The 20034-nt window shown below is 45.8% G+C and overlaps 1 protein-coding gene across 1 annotated transcript in view; it reads left to right on the top strand.

The window, feature by feature from the left end:
- The first annotated feature begins 219 nt into the window (after positions 1-219).
- Positions 220-20034, top strand: part of NEK7 (NIMA related kinase 7) — a 38914-nt gene continuing 19099 nt past the window's right edge. Inside the window, exons 1-5 of the mRNA XM_088524563.1 lie at positions 220-240; positions 4415-4499; positions 8363-8503; positions 13736-13798; positions 14382-14492. Coding sequence (XP_088380689.1) covers positions 4443-4499; positions 8363-8503; positions 13736-13798; positions 14382-14492 — 372 coding nt within the window. The 5' untranslated portion in view covers positions 220-240; positions 4415-4442. The remainder of the gene's footprint in view (positions 241-4414; positions 4500-8362; positions 8504-13735; positions 13799-14381; positions 14493-20034) is intronic.

Raw genomic sequence — 20034 nt, 5'->3', positions numbered from 1 at the left:
ACGTTCCCGCAGTGGGAGCTGCGCGCAGCCGCCTCAGCGCTGGCGCGCGGGGAGGGCGGGGCGGGCGGCGGCGCCGCCTCCCCCCGGGGCTGCCGGGACGCTGACGGCGGCGGCGCGGGCCGGGCCGGGCCGCACTCGGGGCCGCCCGCGGGGAGCCGCGCGAGGCGCCCGCAGCCACCGTCCCGTCCCGGGGCGAGCGGTCGGGCGGGCGGGCGGCAGGAGCGGCCGCTGCGGGCGCGGGTGAGCGGGGCACGCGGGGCCGGGCGGCCGCGGGGCCGGGGCGGCGGGGGCGCCCGCCAGGTCCCGCCTCCCGCCGCCGCCGGTTGGCTGCGGGCGCGCTGGCTCGCGCTGCCATTGGGCGCTGGCGCTGCCGCTCCTCCCGGCGGCGCAGGGAGGGGGGTCCGCGGGGCCTGCGCCGCGGCCTCGGGCCGGCTGCCCCGCGCGGGCTGAGCGCGGGCGCGGGGCTGCCCCAGGCGGGAGGAGGGCGCCGGCTCGGGAGGATTTTGGCCACAGCGGAGAGGGTTGAGCTCCGCGGCGAGTCCCCGTGGAGGCCGCGAGTTGTTCCCCGCCGGGAGGAGCTCCCGGGGTGCAGAACGCAGCTGCTGGAGTCCAGCGGCTGCCGAAACCCGCGTTTCAGTGCCCCGCTCCCGCGCTGTGTGACCAAAGTGTAAGGGCTTGGGCAGCGCGTGTCTGCTACGGATTTCAAACGAGATATTGAAACAGTGATTTGTAGAAGGCGGTAAAAAACATATTTTAAAATCTATTTAAATAGGTACATAGTTAACTTTATAATGTTAGCAACACCTTTTTTATAGGAGGAGTTTTAGCTTGGCTTTTGCCTTACCTGCTGTTCAGGAATTTAACATTCAAGCTCCTTTGCTTTAATGTGTTCGGGATGATTGATGTATTAATTATAAACTTGCTGCTGTTATTTAACAGTCTTGTGTTGGATTGCCTAGTGGCTTTAAAATGCCCCAAGAATTGTTGGTAAAGCCTGTAGATCAGATGTTTACTAAGACGTTTGGAAGAGGTTTGACGTAGGTGCTGCAAAGCGTTGATAAATCTGCTCCCCTTCTGGTTTTCTACTCCCAGGGTATAAAGTTTGCTCCGTGGAGGCTCCCCCTGCGCGCCCTTTCCTTCCTCGTGTGAGAGCAGAGCCAAAAAAGGAGTTGTCTTTGCTGCGGGGCCGGCAGCGGCGGGGGCCGGGGGCAGCCGCGGGGCTCCGGAGCGGAGCGCGGGCGCGAGCGTCCGCAGGGCTGCCGCGAGCCACGGCCTCGCGCACGTCCTTCCGCCTCGCACGTCTTCCTTCAGCTCTCGGGTGAAGCGGGGCTGCTACACGTTCACCTGATCTCAGCGACCTCCCCTTGTGAATAACTTAGTACAGATGCTTTCAAAACTGGTCCTTACTTAGGGACAGGGCTCATCTCCCCGCATACTAGAGTGGGGAGATGTCAGGGCTGTGGAAGCTTCCAAATTTTGTCTTGTTTTTTTATTCCTTTTCATTTTTTTCCATTCTTCTATTTGTTGTTTCCTATCGCTGCTTTCCCCTCGGGTGTGTGGCAAGCAAAACTCTTAGCTTCTTGCCGAATAAACTGCCTTCTTCCCAGGCTGGCTCCTACCCTTGAAGTGTTTCCGATTTCAGTACCTGTTGGGTGCTCTGAAAAGCGGGTCCACCTTGTGCCGAAATTCACATGGAAGCTCCCTGCTGTGCAGCAGGAGCAGCGTGCGGAGCAGTGTCCGGAGCAGAGTGTGGCGTTGTGGGAGGAGCGCGAGGGCTGCGCTCGGGAGCTTTGGGCTGTTGCACCCACTGCAGCCGGCTGCAGGGCCTAGCGGACAGCGCTGGTGGCTGGGCTTTTCCTTGAAAAACTTTAAATGTTTTAGTGAATTTCATCACTTCCAATACAATCTTGGAGTGCAGCCTGCCATTTTATGGAAAAATGGCGTAGTAGTATATATGTGTTTGACCAGACTTTAGTTGGAGACTCTATTAGTGAGTAAATATTTTATTGGAAAGATAGTGAGTTTGTCCTGAGCTGCTCATCCAGTGGTTTGGAAATGCATTTAGTAGTCAGACTCTCTTGCTACTCCTGCTGAATATATCCACGTTAAGTACCAGCAGTATAAAGGTAAACAAATAATTTGTTGGAGTATGTTTTGGTATTTAAATTATGTTTGATTTCATCTTTCCATTTGGAAAAAGATCAACAAAAACATGGAAGTAAGAGCTGATTTTTAGCTGGCTGTTGGGGTGTTGTTCTTGCAAAGTGCTGTTCTAGGATCCCTGGACACAGCAAGTCTGTGTAAATCTTGAACATGCCAGAATCTTAAAATTGTTTATAGCAGCTTTTAAGATACCCCGTGTAGGCTGTTGCTGGTACTGTTTCCTAACTCTTTCCAAGAGTTGGCACTAAAAATACCAGCCAGTTATGAAACTGAAGGGCCTTTCACTTTACAAGTAAAATCTTTCTGATAAGATGCAAACTCCTATTTATTTATTGTGTTCAAGATGCAGAACACCGAGGAAAGCAACTTTTTGACAAACAGGCCGCAACCTCATCCTTGCTGCAACCTCATCCTCCCCATTGGAGGCTGCTGCTTCCCAAGTCACTCCTGAGTCTCATTGCTGCCTCCTTCCAGGTGAAGAAGGGCAAAACAGGGGCTGGCCTGGCAGGTTTATTAACCCGGGGCTTTAGTTCCAGCCAGGGTGGGTAGCAGGGGGGATATGGAGAGCAGTGTGTGTGTGTGGATGTAGATACCGTTTCAGCTGAGATGCGGATTCTCTGTCTTTGCAAGTAGGTGGTAGAACCAGTTGGAAAGCTCAGGAAAATAAAGCCTGTCATTTAAAATGCTTGCTGGCGACTCAGCGTGCTGGCACAAGAAGCAGGGGGTGCAGGCCCTTCCACAGGCGCAGGTTTGCAGAGCCCCGCGCGAGCTGCGGCGGCCCCAGCGCTGCAGTGAAGCTGCGCGCAGCGGCAGGAGGAGCCGCGCGGGCGCTCCTGGGTGAAGGCCGTTCCGCTCGTCTGTGGTGCAGCTGCTGTTTCTTCCTTGCTGAATATCGAATGTCCTCAGTATCACTTTTTTATTTTCCATTAAACCTTTATTTTAAAATACATTTCAGGGAAGCGTCAGCGCTGCCCTTGGCGCTGTTGGGGAGCGGGTCTCGGGCTCTCGCTGCGCTAGCAGAGCCCTGGGCTCTCTTGCCGCTGCCTTAGCAGCAGCTTCAGGAGAGCTTTGCTTTGCTCTGGAGGGAAGTTTGCAGGTATGGGGTGTTTCTCACTGCTGAAGGGGAAGGTTAGACCATATTTACCCTGTTTTGCTACTGCAGCTATTATTTTGTTGCTACTGAATGTCTTTTGGACTGTAGGATATCTTAGAGAAAGAATTTATGTGTTGGCCTCTACCTTCATCCCACCTACGCTGTTTTCCACTGATCATTTCTTCTCTTTAGTCTTGTTCAGGTTTCCCTGCCATGGGTGTGAGGCTCCTTATTAAGCTGTGTGTAGCAGCATGCACCAATACTTTGTGACCTTCACCATGGCTCTAGATAATTCCCAGGTGGAATTCTGTGGATTTCCAGACTTTTTCCTTCCCCTTAATAAGAGAGATGATTAAGGCAGATGAGCTTTTTCTGTGTTTTCCATAGGGGAGCAGTTGTCTTTTGGTCTAGTTTGTGTCTTTGCATCGTCTCTGAATGTGCTTCAAGTAGCTCCAAGAGCTTTGGCACACGCCGCTAAGGAAGCCAGCGGTGACAGCAGGGCCTGTGTGTGGAAGGAACAGCAACGCGTCGCACCGGTTCGGCCAGCGGCTGCTCGATAACTTCGCGAGGACTTCGCGGCCTTGCCTGCGCTGTGTGCTCAGTGCAGCCAGTTAGGGGAGCAGCTTTGCAGTGGCAGTTTACATTTCCCCTCTCCAAACCTTTCACTCTGGTTTGATACTTTATCCCTTCTCTAGATCTGCCTGAAACAGGTTTTTTGGTCTCTCTGGATTAATCGGCACCAATGACTGAACCGACCAGCAGAAGGCCCCAGGCTGCGCTGAGGAGCAGTGCGGATGGACGGAGCGGGGCAGTAGCCGGGCAGCAGCCGCTCGCCTGCGGCCCCGGTGCCCTTGAGGAGGCAGGGGCCGGCGCTCTGCACGTACAAGCCTTGAGCCAGCCGAGGGGCCGTCTTGTTCCTGAGCCCACACGTGTAGATAGTGATTTATTTTGTCTTGTAGAACAGCCCAAACTAGAAACTTCTCCTCTCCCAAACAATACAGGGCTGAGAGATACCTCAGCGTTTTTAAGCTCAAGCTTGTGAATGAGAATTAATAGGTGTATTTGAAAGAGCAGCTCTTCAGTTTCCCTCTCTTGTACACTGGTCATAAATACAAGCTGAATTACAGTGTAACGATTGCTTGTATTTCCTATTTTCAGGACACAAAGGAGGCTTCCACGTGACAGGATGGAAGAGCAGCCACAAGGCATGCAGGGACCCACAACTCCACCCTTTCAGCCACAGGTATTTTCTCTTTACGCAGTTACTCAAGAGTTAGGTGCTGCTGTTCCTTAAATAGAAAGGACCCAAGAACAAACATTATTTCCTGTGCGAAAAGAAGCTTTGAAGAGAGTTAATATCATTTCTGTGACCTTGAAAATACATGAATAGCAGCGCCATACTTCATATAAAAACTTTTTATTTTTTTTAAGTTTTTCCTTAGCCGTTACATGCTACACACTTGAGAATTGCATCAGTGTTACCCCATGTGCTTTGGCTTGCACGCGGTGGTCCTGTGTGAATTAGAGCCATTCCTGGTGGGTATTAGGCAAGAGGAATTCCCAGTTGCTGCAGTTTTGTTAGAAAGAAGATGCATAAGCAGCTGAATCTTTGGGTACATGTAGATGGTGTGAAACAGAGAATGAAGGTTATCTGGTGAGTGAGTGTGTTGGCATGTTACTTTTTAACATTTTTCAGAAGATAATTCTTTGAAGGGAATTTTAAGATGTTTTAGAAAAATGCCCTGCAATATTTGCCATGATGACCATCCCAAACTACAAGCTGCAAACTTGTTCAGAGCCGCCACCTAATTTTGTAATTTTCTTGTTGATAGGGCGATTTGTGCCCTTTATTTTACAAAAAAAAAGGGGGAGGGAGGGAAATGAGGTACGAAAGAGTTTGTGTGATGAGTGTTTGCAACGACCAGCTTTATCCAGTTCCAGTGTTTGTATTAGAGTGTTGTGATAATAAGAATCTGGCTTTAATAGTAATTTATATCAGTGCAAAGCAATTACAAATGAGGATGTACCTATGAATACAAATGTTTTGAGAATCAATGCTTTTAAATTATACAGTTGTAATAAGGTTTTCCGTACTCTGCTAATTATATGAAGTACTCGAAGAATTATGACTCCATGTAATACGTCCTGTAAGTTGCATTTATTCAGCATAATTGAGTGTCTTGGCTTGTGCTACTGCATCAACTAAGGGTTTTAAATTGCACTTTTGTGTAGTAAAGGGGTTGCATCTGATTACGTCCCTAAGCTTCCATTGAGGAAGCTCGTTAAACATCTTGAAGTTACCAGCTCTTTATATCCAGCAGCAGTTTTGCTGTTAGGCTGTTTGGGGTGCGTATTTGGAGATGTGGGATTGAATTAGATGCCAAAATTTTACCGTCTTTTGAAGAGTCATGGGCTTCCAAATACTGGGGTTGGATAGGCTTTTATCCAGCTTTGTATCTTTCTAATAGTGCTTTGAGAAGTATATGAAAATACAGCATATAAACAGGATTATTAGGCACACATGTATGTATGTGTGAATATGAGTGATGCTGAGCTTCAGCAATCAGCATCTTAGACCCTTCCTAAGTTTGGAGTTAAGTCTGGACTATTGTGTTTAATAGCAGTGGACAATTCTACAGTACGTGAATTTCTCAGTCTCTTTCTAAACCCATCTCTACTTGTGGCTTCTGCAGTTTCAGATGGCAGCAAGTTCCTCAAATTAATACTGCGCTTGGTAGTTTGGCTCCATTTTTTTTTTTTTTTAACACCACTGTGCTTCTGATAACTGACCTTGCTTTGCATTTGTTTATTTATTTATGGCTTTGTTACGGATATTGAATAACATAGTATCCTTTGGGGTTTTACTGGTAACTTCTCTGAGGAAAAACACTTATTCCGGCTGCTGTTTCTCATTTTGCAGCTGGCCGCCCGCCTGGTCACTGCTCTCCTTTAACCCGTGAGAGTTTAGGATAGAACTCAGGGATCCTTACACAAGTACCTTGGTTGGCCAGGAACTCAAGGAAAATGCACCAGGGGATTTCTTGAGCAGAAAAGCCTGGTTGGGAAATTCCTCTCCCACTTGGCTCTGGTCTGCTTGGCAGAATCTCTAAATACCTGCAGTTCAACTTTGGCTGGGTTTAAAACTGAATCTGTGAGCAATTTTTTAAAAAGTATTTATTTATTATTTTTTATGAAGAAGGCTTTGTCACTCACTGCATGACAGGTTATTTTGGCAAATAAGGGCTTTGGGGTTTCTTCTGTGGTGTCCCATATATCTTTTTTGAGGCCAGCCACCCCTTTGCCTGCCTCTTCCGGTCAGCACTGGAGCCCACTGGTATTTTATGGCACATTGGAGGCTTTTATAAACGCTTGTGTCCCAGTGAAGTGGGAATGCTGTGTAAATCTGGCTGCCCTAGGGGGAAGGCTCTGTGAACCTTTCTCCCAAGCGCCCTGGCTCCTATGAGGGCTCTGATCCGACTCGGAGCATCGGTGGGAACCGCGCTCACCCCGTGCTGCCCTGGCCTTTCCGCAGGGCACCCTGCTCACCGGCGCTTTCCTGGGGCTAAAACCATCCGAAAACAGGTGTTGTGGTGTCTGGGGAAGGTTGCAATCAGCTGGACATTGTGCAAACGAGCTCTTCAAGCACTGAGTAGTTAACTAGCATGTTAGGTAGCTTGTCTTGCTGCTAGAAATCGGTGGTGTGATGGTTCGTGGGGTGGTGTGAGCGGCTGCGCTGAGGGAGACACCGGTCGCACCGCGCGGCCTCCCGCCTGCGCCTCAGCGCGGGGAGACGAGCCCGGCCGCATGGCCGGGCTCGTCTCCCCGCGCTGAGGCGCAGGCGGGAGGCCGCCCGGGCCGGGCCTGTGCAGCTATGCTGCTTCTCACGTCATTCCCGCTCCTCGGAATTGTCTGACAGGACACGGGAGCCGATGAGACAGCCTGTCACTCAGCCACGCTGCCCTTTGAAGGAAGGCCATGGGGGGGAAAAGGTGCCGCAAATGGGCTGTGAAGTTTACATACACTGCCCACTGTTAAACAGATTACCTCTAATGAAGTGTCTAATGCTCAGGCCACATCAGCCTAATCCTCCGTGGCAGTTCATCCCTCAACTGCCAAAAAACACGGCCCTCTGGCCCTCTCTCGCCACTCCGGCCGCCAAGCGCAGGGAGGTGCCCGCTCTTAATAAAGGCAGACAGTGTGTGATCTGACATGCAAATGTAGGTCATTGCATATGTAAATGTGTGATTACAAACCTGCATGCCAAAACACATTAGTGAGACTCTGCTCTCAGCATGCGGTTGTCACAGCGCCTTAGTGCTTCACGCTAATATTTGTCAAGTTGCGGGGCAGGCAGAGGCAGCAACTCGCCGCCCGGATGGGAAGTGCACAATACTTCCCAAACGCAGCCCGCGTCGGGAGCCCTCGCGGCTCGGCACGGCGAGCGGGAGGCCTGGAGTGATAGGCCATATTAGACCCTTCTCCTACAAGCCCTGGCGATACCATAGCAAGCTGGACCTTCCGTTTTGGAAGGCAGAAATGCAGCGCCGCTTCTATCGAAACAGATCATCCAATAATTGAAAAATAATTGGATTTCTGGGAGGGTATCAAATATATATTGCATGGCTGCTGCAGCACGCCCTTAAAATACTGTATGACGCAAGATGATCCTTGATTATTTCTGCCCTTTCATGAGGGGAGGAAGCTGCTTTCCTTTGCCGTCCCTTCTGGGTGGGATTTCACATCTTGTGTGTCTCAAGCTCCTCATATGTTGAAAACATTTTTTTTCTTTTTTTAAAAGCATATCAACATTTTATAACTATAAAGTGTTTTGCTGCAAGAAGAGCACAGTAGATGCTTTATTTAGATCAAACTTTTGGCTTATCTGGGGCGGTTTTGGTTTTAACACACTTGAATAAAGCAACTTTAAAACATTTTCAAGTACATGTGTATTTTTACTCTCACATGACTGGTCTTAATGATTTAAATTTCACATTGGAGTTGTATGTGGCTCTTAACAGACTTGGGACTGTAGTTCAGGATCCGACTATACCTAACGTATCCACTTCTGTAAAAGATGCAAACTTCTTTCTAATACCTTGTTTTCAGAAAGCTTTGCGGCCTGACATGGGCTATAACACGCTTGCCAACTTCCGAATAGAGAAGAAGATCGGCCGTGGGCAGTTCAGTGAAGTTTACAGAGCAACCTGCCTGTTGGATGGGGTGCCCGTAGCACTGAAAAAGGTCCAGGTAAAGATTTCGTTTGTCTGTTTGTGAAGTACCAACTACGCAAAGGCTTAATAGTAATACATAAATATTCTAAAAATTCGATGTATTTCCATTGGAAAGGTAAGTGTAATTTCGATGTGATCTTAATGGATTTCTCTGTGTTTAGCAGCTATCTGCTAGGAAATGAAGAGCTCGGGAAATTCACAATGTAGCTTTTGTGTGGTATTGCCCAAACTGATTCTTTGAAATTGAAAGTTAGGCTGAGAGTTTTTGGGAAACCTAGTGAAAATAAATTTGCTATATAAGAACAATTCAAAACAAAGCTTGGAATTTATAAATATTAGTAAAAATACTTCATGGTTTTTTTATGGCAACTTTCTGCATCACACAAGTGAAAGATACTCAATCGAAGCCTGTATTCATTAGTGTTTCTATTTTTCTTTTGCTTAGAAGCTGTTCAGAGGTGTTCGTTCATAAGACAATTATACTTTAAAAAACCCACTGGAATTGCTTTGGAAACTTTTTGATTTGTTTGTTTTCAAAACTGAAACTAAAATTTTAGTTTCAGTTCTAATCTCTTGAGAGAGCTCTTCTAATCTCTCGAGGTTGCATTGCATTGCTGAGTCCTGAAGGGATTTTATTTTATTTTGTTTCCTATGCTCTGCAGTACCAGGAGGCAGGGCTAGACCTGGAAATGATGATTTAAAAAAAAAAAAAAAAAAGACCTGGTTCTCCCTTCTGGGAAAACTGCCAGATACACTACTTCAAAAGCTGAAATATATTCCAAGAACTTTGATCAACAGTCTTAAAACATTAGGCTAATTCTTCCTTCATTTACAGTGCGTGAGAAACCAGAAAGGTCAAATGTGACTTGAAATGCATGTCAATTAAGGGGGCTGTGCAAACCTTGGTGCTTGAAGAAAAATCACCAAGTCCAGCCTATCACTGCACTCACTATGAAATTTTTATAACAGTGTTTGCATAAAGAATATGTATCAGTAAGCTCAGCATTGACAGCATGGGCCAGGACTACTTCTTGAGAGGCTCTGTGTTCTCTGTACTTAGGCCTGCATTTTAATCTCTTCCCCCTTCTCCGCCCCAAGCACTGTGGTTTGGTTTCCTCTCCGAGGACTGGAGTTCCTCACCATGGTGCCTCCTGAGCCATTGTGGAGCAGGGAATGCCCTGATAGCCCACAAGGACTGCCGGTTTGGATTGCTTATCAAGTTTTCCAGTGGGAACGCTTATTTCCCAATATTAACATTTAATTTGGCTGAAGTGTGTACAATATTTGTTGTATTGAAATGTACAGAGTGTGTTTGTGGAACTCGAGCAAATGGCAAGAAGAGGCTGTGGGAGGAAGGACAAGCAGATAGTGACAGAAGCCACTCTTGGATTTGCAGTTACTGCTGAGCCCAGATGACATGAAGAGGTAGTAGTCATCAGGTTTCCCGCAGGATGAAAACTGTTACAATTTGCAGATTCTCACTAGAATTGGAGCCATCAGAATACACGGGGTAGTATGTTTAGTGTCTTGTACCCTAGACCTGTGTCCTTAAATCATCACAGCTGTTGCAAAGCACTGATGGGATAATGATCAGCTGAAACATCATGATGAAGCAAGTCCCTGCACTGTCACATCACCAAATACATTTTTGTCAGTGTGAACTGTGAAATTGGTATTAACTTAAACATGTGTGGGTGAATATGGTTTATTTTTAGAAAATAGCATGGGAATTGTAAATATCCAAGGTCAGTAAGGGTACAGGAGTTCACTTCAAGTTGTGTGTGTTGTTTTTGTTTTAAGTAAGCCTTTGCTACTCACAATATTATGTGTAAATCTTCACCTATTTTCACCAAATTCCAGGCTCATTTTATATCTGCCTGGCATTATTTTGTGCTTCCTTGCCTTTCATTCCAGAACGGGAGCCCCTGTGTGAGAGGATCAAACAAGGAGCCCTTTTATCTCGCGCGTTGCATTCATTATTCATTGTGCATTGTCAGTGGATTGTTACTTGGGGCTTGAATTAGAGATAATTAATCGTAGGAAAGCACTTGTAATTTCACACTTAGTGAAACACCCTTGCCTCAGTATAGCAGGACTGTAGTGGCAAAATACCTTAATTCTGATTTTTTTTTTCTGTTTGCCATTCAGTATCATAATTCTCAATATTTATGTTCTGTAGCTCTTTATTTTGCTTATTTGTATGCAGGTTTATCTTGCAACAGTCGTGTTCGTATTTTGCTGTTGAAATACTTTTTGTTAAGCTACTTTTATAGAGAATTTCAAACAAATACTTTTGTTTTATGGGTTGACTTGCCATTTAAATGGTGAGATTAAAAAGCCCTTTATCCCTGTAATATCAAAGAGGAAGTTTTGGAAAAATGCTGGGCTTAAGAGCATGAGGAATCAAGTCGACTCCCAACTTTGCTTGTTTTGAAAATGGTAGTTTGAAGTTAACACTGCTGCGTTCATTTGGCTTCAGAAGTTATGTTAAATTGGTAGGAAGCCCCAAGTTGCATTGGGAAACAAGCACTGTGAGGATATTTTTGGAGATGTACCAATGTTTGCTTATCCTTCTCATCCTCCTTGGTATTTGCTATTGATTCCAGAGGGAGGCAGGATACTAAACTAGATAGACATTTTGTTTCACCTGCTTGACTGTTTCTGCATCCCTCTCTGGAAACAGGAAACACACTTGGGGTGTGTGTGTGTGTGTGTATATTTTTATTGCATGCCTGGGGAAAAAAAAAAAAGATTTTTTGTGAGGACCTTTTAAAGGTCCTTTTGAGTCTCTGTAGCTCTATTTGGATGATTGTTTTAGCAATTTTGCAGTACAAGCCAAGTAGAGTATGTCTTTGTGCCAACAAAGACATTTTTATTATATTCTGTGAAAGCTGACATACACACACACAAATGTTTACCATCACTTCTGCTTGTTTTTGTTTTCCACAGCAAATGTAATTAATCTGTAGAAAAGTTAATCTTAGCATAGCCCTCAGATATTGGGGAAGCAATTACTTTTTTTTTTTTTTTTTTTTAAAGCCGTGGTGCTGCACTGTGCAGTTCGTGTGCGCTAGAGAAGCACCTCTCCCCCGCCAACCTCAATTACCCTCTGATCCTGACTATGCTCCTTATAAGTGGAGCCGCAAACTAGAATTAATTGTTAGTCTGATTAATGTCCTCGGAGCCTGATCCAAGAGCAGCCGTTGCTGTTACTGGCCAAATACAGAGATGCAGATGTCGGTAGCCCCTTCCTGCGGCTGCTCCCAGCCCTTGGTTACCCCCGATTTTCTCGTTCCTGCCCCGCTTGCCCATCCCGTGCGCTGGTGGGGAGATGCTCGGCATCCCCATCCCGAGCTCTTCCCGGCAGGAAAGCCGTGGTCGTGGGAGCTGCTTCCCCCTGGGCTGCTGGGCTTGCAGGGCTTTCCAGTGCCGCGAAGGTTCCTGCCGCGGGATGTGCGGGAGCTGTCGTCCCCTGGCGTGGCTGCCGTGGCTTCCCCAAGGCAGGAGCGAGCGGAGCTCTCCCCTTGGCTTCCCCGTCACCTGAAACGGGAGGGAGCCTTTTGGCAGAGCGGCCGCGCTGCTGATGTGGGACTGGAAACACCGAGATGACGTGATGTCCGTGTGTCTGCGGAAAGTCTGCATTTCTGGGAGGTATTTACATTCTTTCCAGGTCAGGTTTTGGTCAAAATCTAGCTGAGAAACTGGAAAATTGTATACCTTGCATCTTCAGAGACAGCGTCTTACTTAGTGTCTGTAAGCACCAAAAGACTTTTTCTGTGTTGCATTATTTTATTCAAACATTGTTTGAAATGTTCAGTTTGGCCTAGTCAGTAACAGGTTTGTGACGCTGTTGTATGAAGAAAAGCAAAAATCTAGGAGTCATGTTTATAAAGCTTAAGCCTGGCCTTTCCTGAGACCAGCCGAGGGCTTGGCCTGACGGAGCCTCTGGGACTCCTTAATAACAAGTGTGAAGAACCGAGCGCTGGTGCTTGGCACCCTCACACAAAATGGTGCCTCTTTCTTCCCCACAGCCCCTTGATGCCCCTAGATCTTTCTCAGTCCCAATTACAGGGTCTTCTCAAAGGAACAGGGGAAAAAAAAAAAAGAAGTATCAATTTCTGTCCTTAATTGGAGGCAGGGCATGTTTAAAAATTTGATACCACGTTGGCTTGTTAGGTGTGCTGGCAAGTGCTCCCAACCCAGATGCAGTCAATAGGCCTTTTCCCCTCCTCTCTCCAATAAGGCAGTGTAAGAGGCTGCAGCTCCTGGCAATCAGGAGGGTTTTGTGGCTGTTCCTGTGCCCCTGTGCAGCCGGGGCTCGGGACAGGCACTTTGTCCATTCTGGGGACTGTGATTCAAGGGGCTTCGTAAAATCATGCGTGTGAATTGCACGAGTCAAACGGACTTCTTGTTATTTCTTGCAGAGTGCTTATGTTTTCTTCTTTCTTTGCTGCCTCTTCTTTCTTTGTCATCATCTTTTCTATAGAGGGTCATGTCCAGTGGACCCTCACAGGTTTTTGAGAGGTCCTGAACTGTGGAAAAGGAAAAGATTTACAGGGATTAACTTTTTGGAGGAGGCAAGGATGAGTGAGATGTAGTGCCATTTTGAGCAATTGGGAGGCTGGGGGGAAAAGAAAAAAAAAAAAAGAGACCAGAAATGTCTTGAGCATAAGAAGCTGCATGAGTCAAGGCAACAGGTTAGAAATATGGGCTCAGGTAAACAGGGTGTGGAACCCAAATTGCTTCTTGTCTCACTAAAGAGAAAGAAATGGGTAAGTGAGGGAATTGGGGATGGCAAGGAAGTGTTCATTCTGAGGGAGTGCAAAAATATAGTTAGTAGAAAAGGAAGACAGCAGCAATAGGGTGAGAAAGAAGGGTCTGCTCAGAAATAAAACAACTTCACCTGCGATAGAGATGTGGCAGGAAAAGGAGAAAGAGCTTTGGCATTTGGGCTGGAGCTAACCTGAGGAGTGGTGAGGAGGGTTGTGCCGTGTGTGTGAACACGGAGTTACCTCCTTGGGAAGCTGGTGCTGGTTTCCTGTGACGGAGCTGGTGCAGCGAGCTGGTGCTTGAAGGCCTGTAGTGTTTACAAACATGGGAACATCGGGAATTCTTTTTTATTGCAACATTGTGTTTTTTCCAGGAAGTGCATAACTCAAACTTCTTTGTAGATGCTATGAAATAATAATGGCAATTACTCAGTTTGCTATTATCACTTAATAAAAAAATTTTTATTTCTTGTGTACAGATATTTGATTTAATGGATGCCAAAGCCCGTGCTGACTGCATCAAAGAAATAGATCTTCTTAAGGTAAAGTTCAAAGTTGTTCATAAAATGTGCAGCCTTCATCAAAAACTGATTTTTTCCTCATAAACATATTTGAAGTACTGTCCAGTATTGTCTAGAGCTTTTGTAAGCTTCACAAAAGGTATTTTGCAAGTCTTAATTCCTTCAAGAATTAATGCTGAGAAGTATTGAGAAATTTGTAACTTGTCAAGTAGAAGTTCTTCTAAATACAGTGTTGTAGGGTAACTGAACATATGCTGTTTAAAGTAAAACAGTGATTTTTAAAAACTGACTTCACTGTTCTGGCTAACCAAAATATGTTGTATAATGACAGAAGTTGCACGTGAACATAATAATTCTATCTCACAGAACTATTGAAACAAAAATCCTATAAGACTAGTTTCTGATCACCACGTTGATACTAAAATACCATCTTGTTCTGGCAGTTTTAACATGCTTATCTGTAAAAGATTCTCATAAGCACAGCTTATGCTGTGGTAGATTTTTAGGGGATTCTTTTTTGTCTAAACAAGAATGTTTCATTGCTCAGTTGTAAAAGACAGACAAGGCATACATTAAAATCTGCTTTATTCTTCTGCCCTCTCAGCAACTGAACCATCCAAATGTAATTAAATATTATGCCTCATTCATTGAAGACAATGAACTGAACATAGTGTTGGAATTGGCTGATGCTGGAGATCTCTCTAGAATGATAAAGGTAGGAAATACTGTTTTTAATATTAAGAGTTTATAATCGCTTGTTTGAATGGCTTTTTATTCTCTTGCCCATAACTGGGTTGAATGAAATCAAAATGGCAGGATTTGTAAAGGACAGTACTTGCATCCAGATTTTTTTGTACGCCCGATGTTGATGCATTATATAAATATTTTCTAATGGCATCGCCCAGAGTGCGAGTGCAGGTGGGAGCACAGTCACATTCACTTTGTTAGCATTGGGCAGGACAGAGGCAGCAGCAGCTGTACAGAAGGGCACTGTTACCTCCTTTTGAATGGGCTCGTTTTGACTGCTTTCCTGGTCTCGGCACAGCTGCCTTTTGTGTTATTCTGTTCCCTCTGTTAGCACTGAAAACAGAAAGCTGGAGTCATAGGGCAGAAAAAGTATTTCTTCTATAATCTTGGGTTCAAACTGTTAACTGCTTTAGGGAACAAGACTAGTAAAATGCAGGTAACTGCATCATTTTCGAGGTTTAATCAAACACCACAATGTCTTTAGACTATCATATTAAATCTTTTGAGAACACAGTTTTTGATTTCCCTGCAATCATGTGTAGCAAGCTTGTTTAGGAGTTACACATCATTAAAAAAAGTGCCTTTTTATGTTCTTTAAATACTTGATCTTCAACTAGTCGGAGAAATGTATCCAAGAGTTGTTGTATAAACTTCACATTCTGGAGTTGCTGAACTTTTAACCAACATTTTACCTTTTGTGTTACGGTCTGACAAGGACTTCACCGTCTGCTCCTGCCGTTTCCCGCTGGGTCGCGGTTTCAGTGCGGCCCGTTTTATTCAGGACCTGTGTGAGCAGAGCCTGCAAATTTCTTAATTACTTCTGTGCTGGTGTGTTTCCCCCCTCTGCCCCTCCACTTTGAGCTTTTGAAGATTGATAACTGTAAGGCAGGACGGTCAGAACTTGCTTCTAAACAGATTGACAGTGCGCCGTTAATATTTATACCCAAATTTGATGTTTTCCTTCAGCTCATGAGTTATTAATTCAGTGGGCTTACATTCCATAAAACATAAAGGAAGGTTTGTCTCTTCTTCTGAGCGTTCAGCCTTGACACAACGTTATTAATAGGAGCGCTCCGTGACAGGTTGCCTTATGGCGCGCCGGGCTCTGCGCCCCGCTGCAGCCTTTTCCTGCCTTTCCCGCTTCGCCTTTGGTTTTGTTTTAATCCGGCTCGCGGCTCCTCCGGAGCTCTCGGCCTCGCTGCACCTTGCCCGAGCTGGTGGGCATTTCTTGCGGGCTCCATCTCGGAGGCAGCTCGTGGTGGTTGTCCCCTTAACACCGGGATCATGTTTAATGTAGCAAACTCGGGTTGTGTTTGATGTTAGTGACGGCCTATCGGGCTGCCATGAAATATGGATGAGGCGTCGGGATGCGCTCGGGCTCCTGCCGCTCGCGGTTTGATGGACTGCGCGGATGCTGCGAGTTTTCGTGGGGGGTAGCGCTTGTGCGGTGCCTTTGGAAATAAATATTTTTAAAACTGCCTGAAAAATAAATGATACGTAATGGTGTGAAAACTTCTGGCAAAATATCCGGCTGTCGCATTGCTGGGGTAAATAACTATGTTGTGCTAGGGAAGAAGAAAAATTATCCTTTGGTTTTGGGTATTTTTCCGCAGGGCATCTCAGGGCATCAGTTTGTTGGAGGCAAACCCAGAGGGGCATTTGGGTATCGGGTCACTATGTAATTTGTAGGATTAAGCATATTTTGGGAATTTTTAAACGAATGTAGCTTGAATGGCCCTAAAACCAGTGTTAATGTCAAAGAAAAACTACAGTAAGGCGGTAGTTTATCTAAAACAAACCAGTTTACTGTGGTATTTCTTACAATACTAGCAGAGCTGCTGTGCCTCGAGTTCACCTTGGGGAATTTGTCGCTTCTTCCCTTAATGAAGCGAGTTCTGGATCTTCGGCTTTTGAACAGGACTTTGCTTGTCACCGTTGAGCAGACAGCTGGGGGAAATTACCTGCATTTAGACTGAAGACTGATAGTGGATTCTAATCAGCCTTCATCAAATTTGCTATATGTAAATAAAAAAAAAAAAAAAGTGCGTAATGAAATAATGCAAATGTGTGTTCGTATAGCAAGACTCATGTGTTTAGTTGAGTTGATTGAATAATATATAATGATTCACCTCAAAATGTTCTCCATGGCATTGGGGCCATAAATAACAAAAAAACCTTACTAATTGCATTAATCAATAAGATATATTCGGATGATTCAATTTAAAAAAAAAGAAAAATAATGTGTACTGAGTATGTTGAAACAATACCATTTGAGCTATTTTGCAGAGCAGTTAAGGTGCTAAATTAAGAAAGTTATTAGTAAGGCTTGTAAGAAGGAATCTTACCAAGATTTTAGGTACAAATGCAATAAACTTCTAGATCTGTTTCATTTCTATAGTTATTTTTAGTTTTTTTTTTTTCTGGCAAATTAGCACAGAAAAAAAACTTTAAACTGAATATGTCACATAAGATCTTAAGTTAAAATCATGTTTTGGGAACAAGCATGAAGGCTTTCATCTACAAAGCAGAAAATATGTTAGTGCCTCTCTCAAGATAGATGAAAAGTGATTTGAACTCCCCAAAATATCACCTAGGTACTTAACTCTCTCTTCAGAGCATACTTGTGTGTTTTTTTCCAACAGGGACAAGCTGGGAGCAGGCTGGTTTTTGTCCTTAACCACAGGCACCTATTGCACAATTAAAATGTAGTTGCCTCCTTCCAAGCGGTTGATCTGTGGCTGAATTACTGGTTGCAACAGCAAGCAGCAACCTTTTTTTTTCAGTCCTGTTTAAAATCCCGCTGTTCTTCGTTGTGACATCTGGCCCTCAGTGGATATTTTGGGCCTCAACTTGTGAAATCGAGTCAGGCAAGTCCTCCTCTCCCCATGGCCTGGGGTGCAGAGCTCCTTCCTTTCCCATGGAAAAATGTGTTTTCAGTTTGTCAGGATAGAACCGTTTCTTATTAAAGTGTTCCATGCCAGCTGCTTGCTTCAAGATACGTATTTTGGAGCATGCTGTATGGTTTAGTGCCCAGGTAAGGAGGAGCAGACTGCTGGAGCAAGCCACGCTTGGGTGTGTGGTTTCTTTTTAAACCGAGTGGGTGTTGTGTGGGAAATGCTCTAAGCCCCTGGCGCCTTGAAACTGGGGAAAGAGGAATTTTGTTAGTGTGGCCATGGAAAATAGCCCCAATGTGTGAACTCTTGTGCTGCAAGAGTTCACAAGTGCCTGGCACGAGTTGAAGCAAAGCAGCTGAACCGATGAATTTCCATCCAGGAATGGAGGAGGAATGTTTCAGCCCACCGTGCAGGGAGCTAAAGCTGTTCCTGCTGAAGTTGCTTTTCCCTGGTGCTTTGGAGGGCCGAGCAGCACTGCTGCGAGCAGGAGCGTTGCTCTCCTGCCTTGACGTGTTGATTCGAGCAGCGCAGACAAAGAAGTGATCTGGGGTGATCTGGAGAAGAGAAAGACTAGGTAAGGAAGAGAGTAGCTTGTGCCAAGCAGGCAAATAGTGGTGAAGGAAGAGAGGATCCATATGGGAACCGGGAGGCTGCCCGCAAAGAGAGGAGCCGCTTTGGCCAGAGCTGGGGCTGGGAGGCGGCTCTGCGGGGCCGGGGGGACTGAGGGGCTGCGGAGCGGGGCCCTGGCAGGGCCTGCAGCCACCGGCAGCGTCGCTTCCCGGGGTACGCGCGAGTGCGGAGCCAGGCCGGATCATCGCTCCATCCCAGCTCGTTGCTCCCGTTCTCATCTGCGCAACGGGCTAATGCGCCTGTCTTAGAGGTGAAGCTGTATGTGCTTCGTTCTAAAGTGGTTTGTGCTGATGGACTTCACAGAGTTTGTTTTGGTAATGTGATATTGCAGTGATGGACATCAGGAGCACCCTACACACAGTCCCTGCAGAAATGTAGTTATAATAGCAGATTTTGAATTGAATACAACAAATAAGTCCTAGAAACCTTTTCCAATACTTGATTGGTATAATTGCTTGCTAGTGGAGTGTTATGGATGAATGCGGAAAGGGAGTTAAAAACTCTGAAGGGGGGAAAAATTAAGGTGGCTTTAATTCTTTAATTCTGAGATTTTATTTATAGGCTTGGCACTGGCATATGAATGCTTGGCATTGTGGTTTTGGCAAAAGTGTTTGTCCATGATAATAAAATGTTAGTAACCAGTATGCGAACGTGTTTTTGTTTTCATGACCTTTATCAAGGTCATTAATAGAGGAAGATTGCTTAAAAATAAATATATGGAGTCACCAGGAAGTGAACTTGTAATCAGCTGTAAAGGATATTTGGGGGTGTAAAGGTAATTACAACAATATCTATATATTTTTCAGTGTTTTTGTACACTTACAAGCAAGTCAGTTTATCATTGGCCAAGTGCTAGCTGCTGCACGTCCAGCTGAGACGGCATTTTTCTTTCCTTAGTATTTGATGTGTTGTTTCACCTGAGCGTGGCTGCTGCTCCTGACACGAGATGCTCGTGTTGCTGGGCTGAATGAAGCAAGGTGTGGGAAGAAGAACAAAAAACGAAGCTATGCAGAAAACAAGGAGAAAGGGCAGAAAACTCAGCGCAGCCTAAAGAGGTGGGCAGCTGGATCGGGGAGAGATCAGAGGCAGGCAACTCCTGGGATGCTGCTTTCCTGGTGGAATTGCATAACCTCTTAAAGCAGGAAGGAAGGCTCGTGTCGGAGCTCTGTTTCTGTGCGCACGAGGTCTGTGTGTGACCTCAGGTGGGCGGTGGGACCCGTCTGCCCTGCTGTATCCCTGTGGCCCTGCCTCTCCTGCGGGTCCCCTGCTTTTGTGGTTGGGCTGTTAAAACTGGCCGGGGCTTCTGCAGCTTCTTCTTGCCCGACCTGCTTGTCCACTTGGTGCTGAGGAATCCGTTTTTTCCTTAGCAGAACTTGCTTAGAGCGTCATTTTACCCATCATGCAGGTAACAGCCCTTAGAATCCGCATCCTTTTCCTCTTCACATTCCAATTTCTTGCCACAGGTATTGTGTTGGTAGTTCATGGTGCTCTCCTAAGTCTATTTAATAAAATTATTTGAAAAAAAACTTCGGTGGACAGAGTGCAGCCATGAGGCACAGAGCCTTTGGTTGCTCTCAGGATTCTCCTCAAAATGTGCAGGAAGGAAAATGCTTAGTGGCATTTATTTAAAGCAAGGGAATGGTCCTCCTTGCTCATCTCCCATTTACTTTTCCAAACGGCCTTTTCAGAGGGGAACTCTAGCCTAAAAAATGCACAGCAATAAATTTAGGTGGTCAAAGTGCTTCTTGTGGGCTCATTCGACAGTCAATTTAGGACTGTATATGTAGTTTAGGTTATCAGTTTATTGCCTTTTTGCGGGGTATTTCCATACGTTTCTGTGCTGACGATATTGAGGACGTCTCCTGTAAGAAGCAAGGTGGGGAGGATATTGGCTTTCTCCACGTGGTGAGGAAGACTTTTATCCTGGGGTCCCCAGCTCCTCTGGGAGCTCCTATAGCCTGTGGTGCCTGTTATGGTGCTGCACGT

Source organism: Tinamus guttatus, unplaced genomic scaffold, assembly GCF_059628265.1.
Source record: "Tinamus guttatus ecotype Peru unplaced genomic scaffold, ASM5962826v1 Tinamus_guttatus_pri_ptg000211l, whole genome shotgun sequence".
Lineage (NCBI taxonomy): Eukaryota > Metazoa > Chordata > Aves > Tinamiformes > Tinamidae > Tinamus > Tinamus guttatus.
This window is presented reverse-complemented; position numbering and strand designations above follow the sequence as displayed.